Source organism: Mytilus edulis, chromosome 14 (assembly GCF_963676685.1).
Source record: "Mytilus edulis chromosome 14, xbMytEdul2.2, whole genome shotgun sequence".
NCBI lineage: Eukaryota > Metazoa > Mollusca > Bivalvia > Mytilida > Mytilidae > Mytilus > Mytilus edulis.
Genome location: NC_092357.1, coordinates 18,958,818 through 18,978,438, shown reverse-complemented (window position 1 = coordinate 18,978,438; position 19,621 = coordinate 18,958,818). Strand labels below are relative to the sequence as shown.

The window sequence follows — 19,621 nt, the reverse complement described above, 5'->3', positions numbered from 1 at the left end:
GTTCATTATAGATATAATTGTAAGAAGCAAAATCGTTCACTAAAGTAAGAACTTCAAACACATCACCATCACCAAAATACAATTTTGTCATGAATCCATTTGTGTCCTTTGTTTAATATGCACATAGACCAAGGTGAGCGACACAGGCTCTTTAGAGCCTCTAGTTTTGTTCTAAAACAACACTGGTTGTAAAGTTCATTTTAATTGAATAACAATTAAATTCTCGTGATCATCAAGTGTTAATACAGCAAAATTATACATGAAAGCCCAAACATCATGAAAACGATTTTGAAATTTTCATTTTTTTCAGTTGCATGAGAGTTGACAACAGTAATGTACCCGTATTTGAAGATTTGTATGAATCAGTTGGTGATTTGATGGTTGCAAATTTATTTTACTGCCGACAGATTATACAGTTATAAGGTTACTAGTAAACCTTGTTTACAGCAATGAAATTACTGATTGATGCCTCAAATCTTCAAATGCTGTACTGTTCTACTAATAACAAAGTAACTATCAAAATGTCTGCTCACAATGATCCAAATTGTTAATTTAAAGGTGGATGAGAGTTTATCAAGTGCACACAGTAGTGTACATAGTATTCCTCACAGCGAGGTAAGACCGCATGGTTTATTATGAATGGAAAGTTCAATATTTAGTACATTATTTTTATATATTTAGTACTCTGCTACGCCCACTTCCTAGTACCATAGTCGTACTGTTGCATTCATGTTAACATTTATGCAGAATCTTTACGGTTTTCAAAATGTTTCCAAATACATTTTATATTCACACTTATAGGCCTGGTGATTATTAAAGACTTACCAAAAATGAAATATTATAAGTTTGTCTTCGATATTACATTTTTGGTGAAAGAAAGAGAGAGAAAAATGCATTAAATCTATTTATACAGTAAGTTAGTTTAAAGTGTGAATATAATCTGTGTTTTTGTTAACAATTTGAAAAATGTTTCAGTGACTGTCTGAAATATAAAATAAAGTGCATTAAATGTGAATGCAACACAAGTTCACAATATAGGTTGTCTAATATGTATCTTATGCAGCATTTTTGTCTGTTGAGATTAAAAGAATTAAAATCCCGATTCAAAATTGGTAAACCTTGCAACACAACTCTTTAAAGGGACCTTTTAAAAGTACTCTATTAGGAGAAAAGAATTCTACTCCAATACAGCATACCCACTTTTCCAGGAGCAATTTAGATTTTACAACCTTCATCCCAGGTGAATCGCTGTATTGTATTTATAATTGATTTACTCTAGTCCTTAAAATGCATGAAATACTTGCCACTGAACATTAGCTTAGCGAACAAATTAATCACTGGGTAGACAATGGTAGAATTGATAGCAAGGAAGATTCCCAATAGATAATTTTACTGACTATAGATAATCAAGTCTGGTGAAAGGCTGTTACACTTATTTCCAATAATCAATTCTTTGAAGGAAAGACTAATCTTTTGATCAATTAGTTGTCCTTACTGAATATTGGGATAATCAATAATTGGTTGATTGTGCAAAAGTTCAATAATTTGAACCAACACAATATTCTAAGTGCATACTGTACTTATTCAAGGGAGATAATCTATGTTACAATGCTGAATGTCATAGTTTAAATTATGTCCCATTGTAATATAGGTACAATATTTAAAAGTTACTACAATATCAGTTAAATTAAAGTTCCTATTAAATTTAAAGAGCTTTCAATTGACCGTTGTTAAATATTGGTCTATACAAATAATTTTTTGTAACAATTCTCATCTTTTAGACCTGCCAACTTTCAGACCTTTTGCAACGTTCAAAAATGAGTTCACAGATTCACTTCAAAAATAAATAACAGCCATACATATTATAACAGACTTATCATCAACATTAAAGAAAAACTTGATATTACAAAAACAAAGTGGTGCTAGTTCTGTCATACTCCAGCACACTACATTATAACATGGGATTCTTCTTCAACCACTCTAACTATGGTACTTAGGAATTGTTTAATTTAGGGCTTAGTCAATGTGAATGATTCCATTACCACAGTTACTTATATATATTAATTCCATGTTTAGAGCTAGTTTCCTAATGCTTGTAGATTAAAGGTTTGGCTAATTTGCTTGCTTGTATGAATGTTTGCTCAAGCATTGTAATTAAGATTGATATCTACACTAAATAGAAAGGCAGGGCTTCAACGCATATACATTGATTAACAACCAAAAGCATGTATAAGTATACTGTATACAAGCTGAAGCCCCGCCTATCTATTGATGACAGATGTCAATCTTAATTACAATGTTTGAACAAACATTTATACAAACAAAGCAAGCCAACCAATCAAACTTTACACTACAATCATTAGGAAAATAGCTCTAATTCCATTGTTAACTCAATTATTGGTTAAGTTTACATCTAAAGAGAGCTGTTTTTGTTTAAGGTTTGATTAGAACCTGAAGTGTGATTTTGTTTTAGCTTACAGCACATTATTAAATTCCTATTTTTAGATGTATTAAATTCCTATTTTTAGATGTATTAAATTCCTATTTTTAGATGTATGAAATAACTATTTTATGTTAGTTTTAATTTTGTTCAATAGTTGTTTTTAAAACTTAGTTTGTCGTTTTGAAACACTAACTTTTATCTATACCATTGCAACAAATAAAGCTTTTCATCCTGAGCACTCATTTAGTAAACAGTAGTCTCATTATCAAATTTTTCATGACATCAACCCTTGAGATCATAGATATTTTGAGTACAATTGATGATGCATTCACCAAGAGGTCAGAAAAAAATCATTTTCCAAGATTTTCGCATTTCAAAGTAAATTAAAGATGTGGTATGAGTGCCAATGAGACAACTCTCCATCCAAGTCACAATTTATAAAAGTAAACCATTATTGGTGAAAGTATAGTCTTCAACACAAAGCCTTATGGCTCACAACAAACAGCAAGCTATATAGGGCTCCAAAAATAACTAGTGTAAAACCATTTAAATGGGGAAACCAACAGTCTGATCTAGATAAAAAACAAGAAATGAAAAACACTTATGAACCACAACAACAAATGACTGAACATCAGATTCCTATATTTGTTTGTGATCATTTTATTAGTTTTTTTTTAACTAATTAGTGTTTTGTCCTTCTATATTGATACTTTTTTCAAATTTTCTGAATTTAAACTTTTGAAAAAGATTGAAGTTGTTTTCAGTTAATTTTGATGTAAAAAAAAATATAGAAAGTGAATTTAATTACTTAGTAAAATCTTTTATGAATATGAAGAGCTACTTCCTAATGCTTGTAGTTAAAAATTTTGGTTGGCTTTCTTTTTATGTTTGTTTGCATAAATGTTGACTCATGTAGTTACCATTGACATCTGCAATCAAAATTTTATAGGTGGGGCTTCAGCTAGTATACATTATACTTTTGAATGTTAATGAACATTAAAAGTATAATGCAGAGTATAATGTATACAAGCTGAAGCCCCACCTTTCTATTGATTGCAGAAGTCAATCTTAGTTACAATGCTGGAGCAAACATTTATACAAACAAAGCAAGCAAGCTAAACAAAATATTTTACCTACAAGCATGAGGAAAATAGCTCTAACATTTCTTATTGTCTCCCTTTCTTCACCCCATTGTGTTATGGTTGTATAATATCAGTGATGTTTTAGGGGTCTACAGGAACAAAGGTAAGGATTGGTGTGTTTTTACCTCTGTCCTATGATTGGATAATAACCAGACTAAAACTATAATACATGTACATGTATCAAGAATTCACGTTTGAGAATGATCCATCAACTCAAATTCACCAGCCTTTATAATCCCTCAATGAAATTTAAACAATTTTATGTCTAACTTGCAGTGAAAACTTCTAATACAGTAGGATATAAAAATTATGTATATATATATATAAAGGTATAAACAAGCCTAAATTGAAAACTATGTTCAAACCTATGATTGCGTTGGATAAAAACCACAATTTTTATACGTGTGCATGTAAAACAAATTTCGTTGTAGAAGGGTCTAAATACAGCACAAACAACATTTTCCAAAAGACCAATAAAGTGAAAAAGTATATTTAAACAAAACGCATTTGACTAACAGGTCGAACAACTGATGTTCTTTAACCCTGCTGACTGCCATTGGCGATTGCCAAATAAAATATATATAGCATCAACATTATAAAGTTATGCCCCTTTACAAATGGAAAAATTACTGAATTTTTCATATAATTATGTTAAAATTCTCTTAACTTAAGTTTGCCTCAACCAAATGTTATACATTTCACACACAATACGTATTACCATGATTACCACAAAACACAGATTTAGATTGAATATTGGTAGTGTCATTTTTACGTTTCTAATGAGTTATGTCCCTTTATAATGTTGTATGCAAATGGGGGCAGCATCTGTGTACCATGGACATGTTCCCCATTTAAATTTTACATCATACTGAAATATAGTAAACAAATTCCAGCTTTTAAGTTTAAGTTGACCTTAGATGATTTGGCTAAATCTTTTGGTCTGGTCTGGTCATACAGCGACATGTGTTTAGGTTTTGTACAACCTTGGTCTTCGTATTTTGTGTTTGACTGTTCCGGATATGTCATGCACAGAAAAGCGAACCCGGAAGCAAGGAATTAATAGTGTTATTTTCATTTAGTCGAGATAAATTTGTCATTTAGATTACTGAAAGAGTGAGTTAGTTGAAGATAAGATTAATTAGAAATGGCTGAATCTAATAATCAATGAAGCGTTTTATTGCTGATTCAATCAAACTCTTTCATCTGAACCAGATATTGGACAACTTGTATTGATAAAAATGTCAGCATATTTTGATAGTAGTAGCAAATTGTCTTGATATTATTGTAGACTGATAATCTGTGAAGGGTGACATAATATCAAGGGAATATTGCCTTGATATTATTGTAGACTGATAATCTGTGAAGGGTGACATAATATCAAGGGAATATTACCTTGATATTATTGTAGACTGATAATCTGTGAAGGGTGACATAATATCGAGGGAATATTACCTTGATATTATTGTAGACTGATAATCTGTGAAGGGTGACATAATATCGAGGGAATATAGCCTTGATATTATTGTAGACTGATAATCTGTGAAGGGTGACATAATATCGAGGGAATATAGCCTTGATATTATTGTAGACTGATAATCTGTGAAGGGTGACATAATATCGAGGGAATATAGCCTTGATATTATTGTAGACTGATAATCTGTGAAGGGTGACATAATATCAAGGGAATATTGTCTTGATATTATTGTAGACTGATAATCTGTGAAGGGTGACATAATATCAAGGGAATATTACCTTGATATTATTGTAGACTGATAATCTGAAGGGTGACATAATATCAAGGGAATATTACCTTGATATTATTGTAGACTGATAATCTGTGAAGGGTGACATAATATCAAGGGAATATTACCTTGATATTATTGTAGACTGATAATCTGAAGGGTGACATAATATCAAGGGAATATTGCCTTGATATTATTGTAAACTGATAATCTGAAGGGTGGCATAATATCAAGGGAATATTACCTTGATATTATTGTAGACTGATAATCTGAAGGGTGACATAATATCAAGGGAATATTGTCTTGATATTATTGTAAACTGATAATCTGAAGGGTGGCATAATATTAAGGGAATATTACCTTGATATTATTGTAGACTGATAATCTGTGAAGGGTGACATAATATCAAGGGAATATTACCTTGATATTATTGTAGACTGATAATCTGTGAAGGGTGACATAATATCAAGGGAATATTACCTTGATATTATTGTAGACTGATAATCTGTGAAGGGTGACATAATATCAAGGGAATATTACCTTGATATTATTGTAGACTGATAATCTGAAGGGTGACATAATATCAAGGGAATATTACCTTGATATTATTGTAAACTGATAATCTGAAGGGTGGCATAATATCAAGGGAATATTACCTTGATATTATTGTAGACTGATAATCTGTGAAGGGTGACATAATATCAAGGGAATATTGTCTTGATATTATTGTAGACTGATAATCTGTGAAGGGTGACATAATATCAAGGGAATATTACCTTGATATTATTGTAGACTGATAATCTGTGAAGGGTGACATAATATCAAGGGAATATTGTCTTGATATTATTGTAGACTGATAATCTGTGAAGGGTGACATAATATCAAGGGAATATTGTCTTGATATTATTGTAGACTGATAATCTGTGAAGGGTGACATAATATCAAGGGAATATTACCTTGATATTATTGTAGACTGATAATCTGTGAAGGGTGACATAATATCAAGGGAATATTACCTTGATATTATTGTAGACTGATAATCTGAAGGGTGACATAATATCAAGGGAATATTGTCTTGATATTATTGTAGACTGATAATCTGTGAAGGGTGACATAATATCAAGGGAATATTACCTTGATATTATTGTAGACTGATAATCTGTGAAGGGTGACATAATATCAAGGGAATATTGTCTTGATATTATTGTAGACTGATAATCTGTGAAGGGTGACATAATATCAAGGGAATATTGTCTTGATATTATTGTAGACTGATAATCTGTGAAGGGTGACATAATATCAAGGGAATATTGTCTTGATATTATTGTAGACTGATAATCTGTGAAGGGTGACATAATATCGAGGGAATATTGCCTTGATATTATTGTAGACTGATAATCTGTGAAGGGTGACATAATATCAAGGGAATATTGCCTTGATATTATTGTAGACTGATAATCTGTGAAGGGTGACATAATATCAAGGGAATATTGTCTTGATATTATTGTAGACTGATAATCTGTGAAGGGTGACATAATATCAAGGGAATATTGTCTTGATATTATTGTAGACTGATAATCTGTGAAGGGTGACATAATATCAAGGGAATATTGTCTTGATATTATTGTAGACTGATAATCTGTGAAGGGTGACATAATATCAAGGGAATATTGCCTTGATATTATTGTAGACTGATAATCTGTGAAGGGTGACATAATATCGAGGGAATATTGCCTTGATATTATTGTAGACTGATAATCTGTGAAGGGTGACATAATATCAAGGGAATATTGCCTTGATATTATTGTAGACTGATAATCTGAAGGGTGACATAATATCAAGGGAATATAGCCTTGATATTATTGTAGACTGATAATCTGAAGGGTGACATAATATCAAGAGAATATTGCCTTGATATTATTGTAGACTGATAATCTGAAGGGTGACATAATATCAAGGGAATATTACCTTGATATTATTGTAGACTGTCAAACAATGAAAGGTTGACACATATAATATGAGCTGCGTCGGATAGAAATCGACCTTATGCAAGTGCACATTTACATGTACATGTATACAACTCTGATTGGTTATAGGAGCATTCAACATGTTCAAATTTGAATTACAAGATGAATTTTAGTCTGTTTTATAGTGTTCCTAAAACAACTCAAAATTTCAAACAGTTAAAGACTTTTGATAGAGATTTTATTTAAAGTGGAATTAGGATAACAGATATATTGATATTCACTTATATAAGGTCGATTTCTATCCGACAGAGCCCATATCAAGAGAATAGTCAAAATTTGTTATAAATATGTGTTAAAATCTTTCTGATAAATTTCCTATTAGGAGGTTTAAAACAGACAACTTTAGATTTGTGACAGGATAGCATATTTATTTATCCATGTCTGTTCAAGCTTCATAAACTTGTTTATGTACTCTCAAGTTAAGTTCTACTTATATCGCTGCAATGAAACGAAACTTTTAAATTACAATGGTCTGAATTTTTTTATTTGAAATCTTCTTCGTTTGGTTAGGAATTCCAACAACTTTGAGTTGTTAAATTGGTTTTTTAGAAAAGGATATTGGTTTACAAGAATCATCTGTTTTATAGGTTATCTCCCTTTTGTTAAGTTCCTGATGACACTTGATATAATGTTATGTGCAGTTCCAATAAATCATAAGCTGAGAAACAGAAAATAAAGATTACTACCAATGTTCTTATAAAGTAAATGATTGATATCTATATATTTAGACCCGGAAGTGGTGCTAAACTTCAATCAGTCAATCTTTCTAATATTAAGTAAACATTTTCCACAAAGAGAATTCATGTCTGTCAGTAATTCTTCACATCTTAATATACTTAATTTGATCTTATTTCTCCATTAATAAATCAATTGCACCTAATTATTGATGATTTCATTCATTTAAAGGATATTAATAGGTTTTTGATGTTATTTGATTTTCCCATTAGAAGAAGCCTTCACCTACTTTGTATATGGCTTTAAATGTGCAATTTTCTACATGCATTTCCATCATAAGTTGATAAACATCAGCGGAATTTATTCTTCCTGAGGATTTTGTTGACTGGCATTCTGTTGTTTGCAAGAGAGAATTGAACTGGAAAAGATAAAACCTATTAAATTAACATTTGAAGAAGGGAGAGTTTGTTCAAAACCTTATAAGCCTGTTGAGACTGCCATAAAATGAAATGAAAGTTGTTAATTTCTGTGTTCAAAATTTTGTCACTTATGAAGGGTTATCTCATTGCCAATCATACTACATCTTTTTTTTTTTTATGAACTCTGTAAAAGCAAAGCATTTAAATATTTTTTTGGTTTGAATGTATAATTTGTTTATTGGTAAAATTCATGCTTTCTATATATAAACAGTTTAAACATTCTGTTGTCAGATTGATTTTGATTGGCTTATACATGTATACACAAAAACATATTCGGTTTGTATATCTATTACACAGTTACGTTATACCAAGATATTGCTGTCTCAGCCAGCATTTTGGTAAGACTGTGTGTACAAACATTTTCCTACTATACTTAGCCAAAAAAGTTTAGCAACAAAAATATGAATTGTATTGTTGTATGATTATATTCAGATTATTGGAAAACAACAAATTCTAATATCCACAAAAAAGTTTTCCTCAATCAACGAAAATTAGTACCCACGAAAAATAAATGAACCCATAGTATATCATTTAAGAAACCTGAAATACCAGTATTAAAATTTCTTTGCTGTATGGATATGCTTAAAGACTTGTCAAAATATCATGTCACGATGAAATTCATATTTCCAGGACAGAAAATATTTCAAATATTAGAAAAAAATATATTTTCAAATGTCTATTTTCAGTTAAATCTCCACTTCATGAAGAAAATTCCACCCGGTGCTGAGGCTGCTAACATCCTGGTTGGAGAAGTAGACTTTTTAACCAATCATCAAATTGTGGCTTTTATACGATTGCTGAAGCCTGTAATGGCTGATTTAACAGAAGTACCTGTTCCTACAAAGTTTATATTCGTATTACTTGGTCCTATGGGCAATTCGGCTCATTACCATGAAATAGGCAGATCTATTGCTACTCTGTTCTCTGACGAGGTAAGTTACAAAGTTTATATTTGTATTTCTCGGTCCAATGAGTAATTCGGCTCATTACCATGAAATAGGCAGATCTATTGCTACTCTGTTCTCAGACGAGGTAAGTTACAATGTACTAGAATGTCAACAGGCCTAGGGAATCCACTAACATTACTCATTAATGGTCAAGAATTCAAGATTACTAAGTTTACTCAAATTTTTGTGTCGCTTTCATAGGAATCTTTGATTCTGTTTTAATTTCAGATCAAAGTTTATAGATCTTAATAACTTTGTGAAACCTTCATACAATTTTATAAAATTTGGAAAAAGCTTATTCATGTCAGATCAAAGAGAAAAAAATATTTTGTTGGCTTGTATTGAACTGATAATCATGATGCTTTTTAGCTCACCTGGCCCGAAGGGCCAAGTGAGCTTTTCTCATCACTTGGCGTCCGTCGTCCGTCGTCGTCGTCCGTCGTCGTCGTCCGTCGTTAGCTTTTACAAAAATCTTCTCCTCTGAAACTACTGGGCCAATTTTTACCAAACTTGGCCACAATCATCATTGGGGTATCTAGTTTAAAAATTGTGTCCGGTGACCCGGCCAACCAACCAAGATGGCCGCCATGGCTAAAAATAGAACATTGGGGTAAAATGCAGTTTTTGGCTTATAACTCAAAAACCAAAGCATTTAGAGCAAATCTGACATGGGGTAAAATTGTTAATCAGGTCAAGATCTATCTGCCCTGAAATTTTGAGATGAATCGGACAACCCGTTGATAGGTTGCTGCCCCTGAATTGGTAATTTTAAGGAAATTTTGCTGTTTTTGGTTATTATCTTGAATATTATTATAGATAGAGATAAACTGTAACAGCAAAAATGTTCAGCAAAGTAAGATCTACAAATAAGTCAACATGACCAAAATGGTTTGTTGACCCCTTTAGGAGTTATTGCCCTTTATAGTCAATTTTTAACCATTTTTTCGTAAATCTTAGTTATCTTTTACAAAAATCTTCTCCTCTGAAACTAATGGGCCAAATTAAACCAAACTTGGCCACAATCATCATTCGGGTATCTAGTTTAAAAATTGTGTCCGATGACCCGCCCAACCAACCAAGATGGCCGCCATGGCTAAAAATAGAACATAGGGGTAAAATGCAGTTTTTGGCTTATCACTCAAAAACCAAAGCATTTAGAGCAAATCTGACATGTGGTAAAATTGTTTATCAGGTCAAGATCTATCTGCAACAACAAAAGAGAGTTTTTAACGACCTCAGCTGGCTATACAACCCTTGCACAATCAACTGAATTTTGCAGAAATCATTAATAGGATAGATTGCCCTTATATGATAATTTTTTATTACCTTTTTGTATTTTTTGGCAAAGGGGGAGCAGGGGGTTGCGCAACAACAAAACAACTTCACAACTTTCTCATTACTTTGCATTTCTCGTTAGATAAATTTTACAAAATTCTCCCTTGAAACAACTGTCAAATTTAAACAAACTTGGTTTAAATCACCACTAGGATATCCAGGGACCACTGTGTATGATGACCCTGCCTGCCCACATGGCTGAAATAAAACAGGTTTCAAATGCACTTTTTAGTAATATATCTCTGAAACTAAAGGACAGTACAACAGTTGCATTTATCATGCATCAATTGTAAATAAAAATATCAGGTGAGCGACACAGGGTCCTTGGACCCTCTAGTTTTTAGAGTCAACATTAAACTTTTACACTGACTTTTTGGCTAGTAAATGTGATTATTGAGTCTCTCCCATGTTGACTATTGAGGGAGGGGGCGCAGAACTGTTTTCGGGACTTCAGGATCAGGTGTTTTTAATTTCAGGATTGACTCTTTCGTGATCTGGTATTTCTTTTTTCAATGTTTGAGATGTCAGGATTTTTATTTTTTTTTAAATTCGGGACCTTGGAATTTCATGTTTTGAAGCCTGGGATTTTGAATCAGGACCCCTCCTCCCCCTTCCCTCTTTCCTGCCTGTGAACATGCATCAGACATAAACCAAAGTTGGAGAAAGAAAACCCAGACTATTAGCATCAATTACAGTCGATTGCATTGAGTGGGTAGCTAATGGTAATATCTTTGGTTAGCTTGCATGATAGCTGAACCGTAAAGTCATTATTAGGTAGGTATACTACCTTCCTTTTAAAGTAGCCTAGTCCAACAGAGAGATAGATTGGTTATCTGTCAGACTAGTCTCCTCTTAAAAGGGGGTAGTTTACCTTACATAATAATGACTTCAGGGTTCAGGCTAGCAAGCAAGCTAACCAAAGATATTACCTTTAGCTATACACTCAATGCAATCAGCTGTAATGTTTGCTGGATTTCCAACAAATGTATTTGTAAAAACTTTTTGCTCAGATGATTATAAGTACACAGCAAATATTGAATACCTGTTTTTCATGCATAAAGTTCCTGTTTGAAAACATAATTTTTGGTTTGTTTTGTAATACAGTTATTTAAACTCAATGTTTGTTTAAAGTTTACGCTTAGTAGCTGCACTGTTTAAAAAATTTGGGAATCTCATTATATAAAACCTAAAAAATTACATACTTATATTTTTAAATTCTTTTTTTCTGTTAAATAGGTTTTTCGTGATGTTGCTTACCATGCTCACAACAGAGAAGATTTACTGACAGGAATTGATGAGTTTCTGGATCAGGTGACAGTGCTGCCACCTGGTGAATGGGATCCTACAATCAGAATAGAACCACCAAAAAGTGTTCCATCACAGGTACAAGATTTATAAACATGTTATTTGGATCAATAACAAGTTCACTTTAAAGTACTGTTCATTGTTGTTTTTTTTTTGTTTTTTTAATAGATACCAATTTTCAAGGATTGAAGAAAATGGTATGTTTGTGGATATCTAATTTTCTTAGTTTTACATTGTATGAATGTCAATGAGGCAACTCGCCACAAGAGTTCTGTAAAAAAAATAATGGATCATTCAACGTTGTTGTTATTAACCCAAACCCAAGAAAACTATGAAATTATTGTATGTTTGGTATATGTCAAAATTGAATTAGATAAATAAATGTTGTTACACATTTAATCAATGCAATTTTAGCTGTAACAAAATGGCATTTGTAAAATCAAAACTTATTAATTGATTTTAAGAGTTTTTTAAATAATTTTAAGCACTTCTACATGTGTATTATGTGTATAGATTGATTAAGTTCATAACTAAATAAAGTAGTTGGTCTTTTCCTGATTCTACAACAGTTCAACATCACAATAAACAATCATGAAATAAATGTTTCACAAAAAAAGTTGAAAAGAATTAAGTATTGATAATATGTTTAATTTTCAGGATTCTCGTAGACAGCCTACTGGTTCCAACCTACCAAATGGTAAACCAGTACCTGAAGATCAAGTAGAAGGAGGAGAGAGTCAAGCTGAGACTTTACAAAGAACTGGAAGGTACCAGTTTAATTTTATATGTCATATAGTACTCTGTATCTTGTTTAATATAATTGAGAATTGAACTTGGGAATGTGTCAAAGCGACAACAACCCGACCATAGAGCAGAAAACAACCGAAGCCTCCAATGGGTCTTCAATGTAGCGAGAAACTCCAGCACCTGGAGACTCTCTCAGCTGTCCCCATAACAAATATGTATACTAGTTCAGTGATAATTGATGTCATACTAAACTCTGAATTATACACAAGAAACAAAATTAAAAATCAAACAAGACTAACAATGGCCAGAGACTTCTGACTTTTGGACAGATGCAAAATTGCGGCAGGGTTTAACATGTTTTTTAAGATTTCAACCCTCCCCCTATACCTCTAGCCAATATAGAAAAAACAAACAGTAATTTGTTTCTTCTTGTTAGTTGTTTGTATATACAGTTTAATTTTGTTTCACCTTTATACAAGAGACCATATGACACAGAAATTAACGAACTACAGGTCACTGTATGGCCTTCAACAATGAGTAAAACCAATATGGTATAGTCAGCTTAAAAAGGCCCTGAATGACAAATGAAAAACAATTCAAACAAAATAATTAACAGTCTAAGTTAGTTTAGTAGACACTACTTGTTTTAAAACTAGTAGATTTAGTTTATTTTCTATAAAAAGTTGCACTATATATATAGCTACTATCAGTACATATATCAATTTGACAATTATTGAAACATTATTTGTGATAAACTTGAAAAATGTAGTATTGATGCATGAAATGTCCTAAAGTTGCTAATTAAAATGATTTATGTTTTTCTGAATTTATAGATTGTTTGGTGGACTAATTGCTGACATCAAAAGAAAAGCTCCATTTTATATCAGTGACTTCAAAGATGCTCTCCATGTTCAGTGTATTGCATCATTTATATTTTTATACTTTGCTTGCTTAACACCTATCATTACTTTTGGTGGACTTTTGAGTGATGCAACTGATAAAAACATGGTAAGTTTACACTTCTTTTATCTTTTTTAAAGATTTATCGAAGTAAAAATGGCACTTGTGAGATGCCCCAAATCATTTGGGTTGGTATGTCGATAACTGAATTTAACTATCCTTTGAAATTTTAACATTGTTTTTCATGACATCAGGATGAACTTTTGTCTTTTGCTGGTAAAAAGTCAGTTCTTGATAAGTGGTCTCAGACCACAATTATAATAAAATTCTTAAATTTAAGAACAGAAAATGCTTTAGTTAATAGAAAAAGATAAACAAAATACATAAACTGAGTAACACAACCCCCCCAAAAAAGATGGGTAATTTATAATTATATGAATTCAACCTCTCTACACATTAATGTTATATTTTAGGATAACAGGGTAAGATAATTTAATTTTAATGTGAAGGGGTTGTCAGAATTTGTTATGCCTAATTGTGTCAGTAGGCAATTGTTCATTTATAAAATGTTATATCTACTCAATAATAAGGAGATTTGATAAAATTGCCAATGAGACAACTCTTCAGCAGAGATCAGATGACAGAAGTTTAAAACTACAGGTTACTGTATAGCCTTCAACAATGAGCAAAATCCATACTTGATAGAAAGCTATTAAAGACTCAGAAATTATAAATGAAAACAATTCAAACGAGGAAACAATTGGGCTGAACAATGTACTAAACAATGTACAAAAACAACAAAAATCACAACCACTAAGATGTTATGTCTCTGCGATCCTTACACTTAAAAAATGTGGACTATTCGTCCATACAATGCATATTTTTCATCTCTTATTTCTCAGGAACTCTATCATAAGGATTTCTGAAATTTGGTTTACGTTTTTTACTTAATTCAACTATACTGTGTGATGTGTTTACAGAATAATCACTCAACAACTTCTTGTTTACTAAATATATTTGGGCATCATCATTGAGCAGTAACTTTCAGTTTCACTTTGTTAATTACATTTCAGGCTGCGTTTGAAAGTTTGTTAGCTGGTTGTATAGTTGGTGTTGTTTATGCATTATGTTCTGGCCAACCATTGACCATCCTAGGTAGTACTGGGCCAGTTCTGGTTTTCGAAACAATATTATTTCAATTTTGCAGGTAGGTACTTTAGTTTACCAGTTAGGTACCAATACATAGCCATGCACTCTGTCGATCGTTTATTAATGTCATGGTTTGATAAACTTCAGAAAAAAATTGAAAGTTATTAGGCCACAATTAAAAATATTTTGGTTTGCCCAAACCCTACCCAAAGGTTGAGACAGTGGGTAGGTAGGTAGGCATTTTCTTTTTTTTTTTCTTTTTTTTTTTTCAAAAAGAGAAATTAAGTATTGGGTGTTTATTAGTCTTCATGCCTATCTGATTAAAAAAAAACTTCTTCAAATCAGGACAATAAAAGAATTTGAGTAGGCCGCTTTTTTCTGGGTAGGTAGTGTTTGTGCAAACAAACCTATTCTTTTTTATGGCTAAATTAGTATGCTATTCATCATCAATTACTGAATAAAATATCATTTGTGATTATAATAAAGAAGATGTGGTATGATTGCAAATGAGACAACTCTCCACAAGAGACCAAAATGACACAGAAATTAACAACTATAGGTCACCGTACGGCCTTCAACAATGAGCAAAGCCCATACCACATAGTCAGCTATAAAAGGTCCCGAAATAACAATGTAAAACAATTCAAACGAGAAAACTAACAGCCTCATTTATATAAAAAAATGAACGAAAAAACAAATATGTAACATGTTATTGAGATTAGTGAAGCAATAAATGACTAGTGTAAAACCATTCAAACAGGAAAACCAGCAGTCAAACTTATATACAAAAACAAGAAACCCTTGTGAACCACATCAACAAATGACGACCACGTGTTACTGAACATCAGGTACCTGACTTATGCACCTAAGACATCACTCTGTAAAAAAAGAACGATTAAGAAATAATCTATTATCTTCTTTATATATTTTCAGTACATATGGATGGGATTATTTAGAATTTCGTCTTTGGGTCGGAATGTGGACATTTCTCTGCCTGATGATTATGGTGGTGTTTGATTTGAGTGCTTTGGTGCGATATATCACCCGTTTTACCGAAGAAAGTTTTGCGCTTTTGATAGCACTAATCTTCATTAAAGAAGCCTTTGCTAAACTGTGGTCTATCAGCCATTCTCATCGTGTAAAGTTAGGAACCAAAGAAAATCCGTATTACGAGTGTTGCTGTGATCCCCCACCAAATGATACCTCAGTTTTAAATACAAGCTGGATAAATGCGTCAAGTCCTATTTCAATGAATTATAATGTGACAATAGCTAACAGTTCTAACTTCAATGCAACGGAGGAACAATGGCATCTGATGAATTGTACATATTGTTTGACGATGGGAGGTGTGGTCAAATTTGAAGGTTGTCATCTTTTTGAAGATCATGTTCCAGACGTGTTTTTCTTGTCTGTCCTTTTGTTCCTTGGAACATTCTTCATCGCCAAAATCTTAAAGAGTCTAAGATTCAGTAGATTTTTCCCACATGGTGTAAGTTGTATATTATGGATTCATTATTGTTGTTAAAGGGGAACAATGAATTTGAAGGTTTAAAGATCAACAAATTTTCTTTAAGTTTGTTTGCAGACTTTGACAAGACCATGAAATTAAATGTCCACTAAAATACAAGATTTCCTCAATCCAAGAAAATTGGTATCCATAAAAAATAAAAAATCTGCAGTATTTTACATTGATTATTTTTTTAGGGAAAGCACAGAGTTATAATAACATTGCAATGGTATGCATCGAAAAAATATTCAACCTTGTGATCAAATAACACTGATAATTAACTATGCACTTCGGGCATATGTGAATAAATGTGTTGTTCGGTCACTCATTAGATATTTTTCTCTATTTGAATTCATTAAAAAGTTATTTTATGATTATCTGTTGAGTGCCCAGTGGAGAAATATCATATTCCACACATTTGGTGATAGAATTTGCTTCACTAATGATTTTTAAACGTTAGGCAAACAAACTTAATCACTGATCTGCTAAAAGATGTGTTCTTTCTATGTGACGTCATTGTCTTTTTTTGTGACGTCACAAAACAAACTGCAGTGGAAAGCAAGAACTTTTGATATCGTAATTGAATTTAACCAATGAAGAACTCGGATCTAACAAAAGCGATATAATAAAAATACTAAACTGAAAGGGAAATAATAAAAATACTAAACTGCAAGGGAAATTCATGAACGAGGAATTCCCATAAAATATAAAAATATAAATCTCAAACACATTTAAGGAATGAAAAATAACTGTTATATTCTTGACTTGGTACAGGCATTTCCTTATGTAGCAAATGGTGTATAAGCCATGTTTTATAGCTATCTTAACCTCTCACTTGTATGACAGTCACATAAAATTTCATTATATTCACAATAATGTATGAGCAAATAACACATTGATAAAATGAAAATAATATATAAAACTGGTAAGATAAAGGATAAATCAGCTATGAAGAAGAGAAATGATATTATATTAGTAATTGTATGTTATATCTAATTCTAGGTGCGATTGCTGATAAGTGACTTTGCAGTAATTATAGCTATTGTATCAATGGTATTGCTGGATTATGGCTTGGGAATTGATACGCCAAAACTGGAAGTGCCAGACGATTTTCAGGTAAGAAAAAAATAAAACTGAGAATTCATTTATTATCATTTTCATTGAAACCTATTTATGTTGTTTGAGGTAAAATTGTATTTTTTGGGAGACTTATTAGTGAAAGTGTCAAATTCTCCACACAGTTCAATAAGATATTATACCCTTACTCATGTACCAATTTTTCCGTGGATCTAGGAAAACTTGCATGTTCGTGGATATTGATTTTCGTTGTATTGCCGCAATCTGCATACATGCCTACAGAAAATGTTATTTGTTGAACATTATATTTCATGCTTTACCTGTACTCCATGTACTCACGAAATGTTATTTGTTGAACATTATATTTCATGCTTTACCTGTACTCACGAAATGTTATTTGTTGAACATTATATTTCATGCTTTACCTGTACTCACGAAATGTTATTTGTTGAACATTATATTTCATGCTTTACCTGTACTCACGAAATGTTATTTGTTGAACATTATATTTCATGCTTTACCTGTACTCACGAAATGTTATTTGTTGAACATTATATTTCATGCTTTACCTGTACTCACGAAATGTTATTTGTTGAACATTATATTTCATGCTTTACCTGTACTCATGAAATGTTATTTGTTGAACATTATATTTCATGCTTTACCTGTACTCACGAAATGTTATTTGTTGAACATTATATTTCATGCTTTACCTGTACTCACGAAATCTATGAAAATTGGTATTCAATGACTAATGATAAATCCACAGTATTGTACGCTACACATAAAATTAAAAAATCTTTTATGCTTGTAAACTTTTATATTGTATTTTTTTATTTTAGCCAACAAATCCCAATCGTGGTTGGGTGATAAGCCCGTTTGGGAAGAATCCTTGGTATACATATCCATCTGCCGTGCTCCCAGCACTTTTAGCAACCATTTTGATTTTTATGGATCAACAAATTACAGCGGTCATTGTTAATAGAAAAGAAAATAAGTTACAAGTAAGTGTGTTAATTGTAAATTCAGACATTTTTGCGATGTCGGCGTACATTTGCCAGATATTGACTCACATTTGAAGCTTTGTGCTTCTAAAGGTTCTAATTGTTAGTACTACTGTTTAAAAAATCATAAGAATCTGTAAAACGATTTGACATTTTAAGGTTAAATGTTTAGATTATTTTAATTAACAAGGAAATGTTTAAAAATTTAAGGTTGTTGCTAATAGAAAATTGAGTCTGTTGGCCATTAAAAAATTTCTTTTTGTAAAAGTTATTTTTTTGTTGTAGAAAGGCAATGGCTACCATCTAGATCTGTTGATTGTAGCTACTCTTATCTTAATAAACTCCTTTCTTGGATTACCATGGTTTGTGGCTGCAACTGTTTTGTCCATAACTCACGTCATGAGTTTGAAGAAAGAGTCTGAATGTACAGCTCCTGGAGAGCAACCTAAGTTCCTGGGATGCAGGTGAGATTTGTGCAAACCTTCCAAGGAGAAGACTAGATTGCTTTGATGCAGGTGCTTTTTGTCAAGCCAGTGATTCCGTCATTGAAATGTCTTATTTCATTTACAGTAAATTTGATATCGCATTCCCCTATCACACTGAAAACATAGACTTCAGCAAAAGTAGGAGAGACACTGGGTTCCGCAAAACCAATACAAGTTGTTTAACACTCATGCCATATTTAAGGGGACATTAAGTTTTACAATTGCCTATCTGTACATCCTAAAAATGGTTTCTATTCTCTAACTTTAGTTTGCTTCAACAAATTGTTATTAAACTGGTACACAAATGATTATCACAACAAAACACAGAGAAAATTTGAATTTGGTGGCATTTTTTTACTGTTCTAGAGTTATATCCCTTTACAAATAAAAAAATAAATAAAGATCACTCTACTTTCAAGTTTTAATCAATTCTAGAAAAAGAAAGACGAAAGATACCAGAGGGACAGTCAAACTCCTAAGTCAAAAATAAACTGACAAAGCCATGGCTTAAAAAGAAAAAGACCAACAAACAGACAGCAATAACATACCAAGTTTTAGAAGAAAAAGGGTGGAAATATGCTTTTGAGGTGGAAATGTTTGAGCACCTTGACAACACCCATTCCCTCCATTACATTTAAATTTAAATAACAACTTTAT

At 31.9% G+C, this 19,621-nt stretch overlaps 1 protein-coding gene across 8 annotated transcripts in view; it reads left to right on the top strand.

Annotated features, from left to right (window-relative positions):
• LOC139503880 (sodium-driven chloride bicarbonate exchanger-like) overlaps positions 1-19,621 on the top strand; it is a 64,937-nt gene that overhangs the window by 31,441 nt on the left and 13,875 nt on the right. For 4 of the 8 annotated variants that reach the window (XM_071293859.1, XM_071293855.1, XM_071293861.1 and 1 more), the window contains 10 exons: positions 559-615; positions 9,195-9,440; positions 12,027-12,173; positions 12,753-12,862; positions 13,676-13,850; positions 14,816-14,949; positions 15,825-16,380; positions 17,401-17,514; positions 18,318-18,479; positions 18,765-18,943. In XM_071293859.1, coding sequence (XP_071149960.1) covers positions 559-615; positions 9,195-9,440; positions 12,027-12,173; positions 12,753-12,862; positions 13,676-13,850; positions 14,816-14,949; positions 15,825-16,380; positions 17,401-17,514; positions 18,318-18,479; positions 18,765-18,943 — 1,880 coding nt within the window. The remainder of the gene's footprint in view (positions 1-558; positions 616-9,194; positions 9,441-12,026; positions 12,174-12,752; positions 12,863-13,675; positions 13,851-14,815; positions 14,950-15,824; positions 16,381-17,400; positions 17,515-18,317; positions 18,480-18,764; positions 18,944-19,621) is intronic. The other 4 variants (XM_071293862.1, XM_071293858.1, XM_071293863.1 and 1 more) reach the window with 1 other exon arrangement.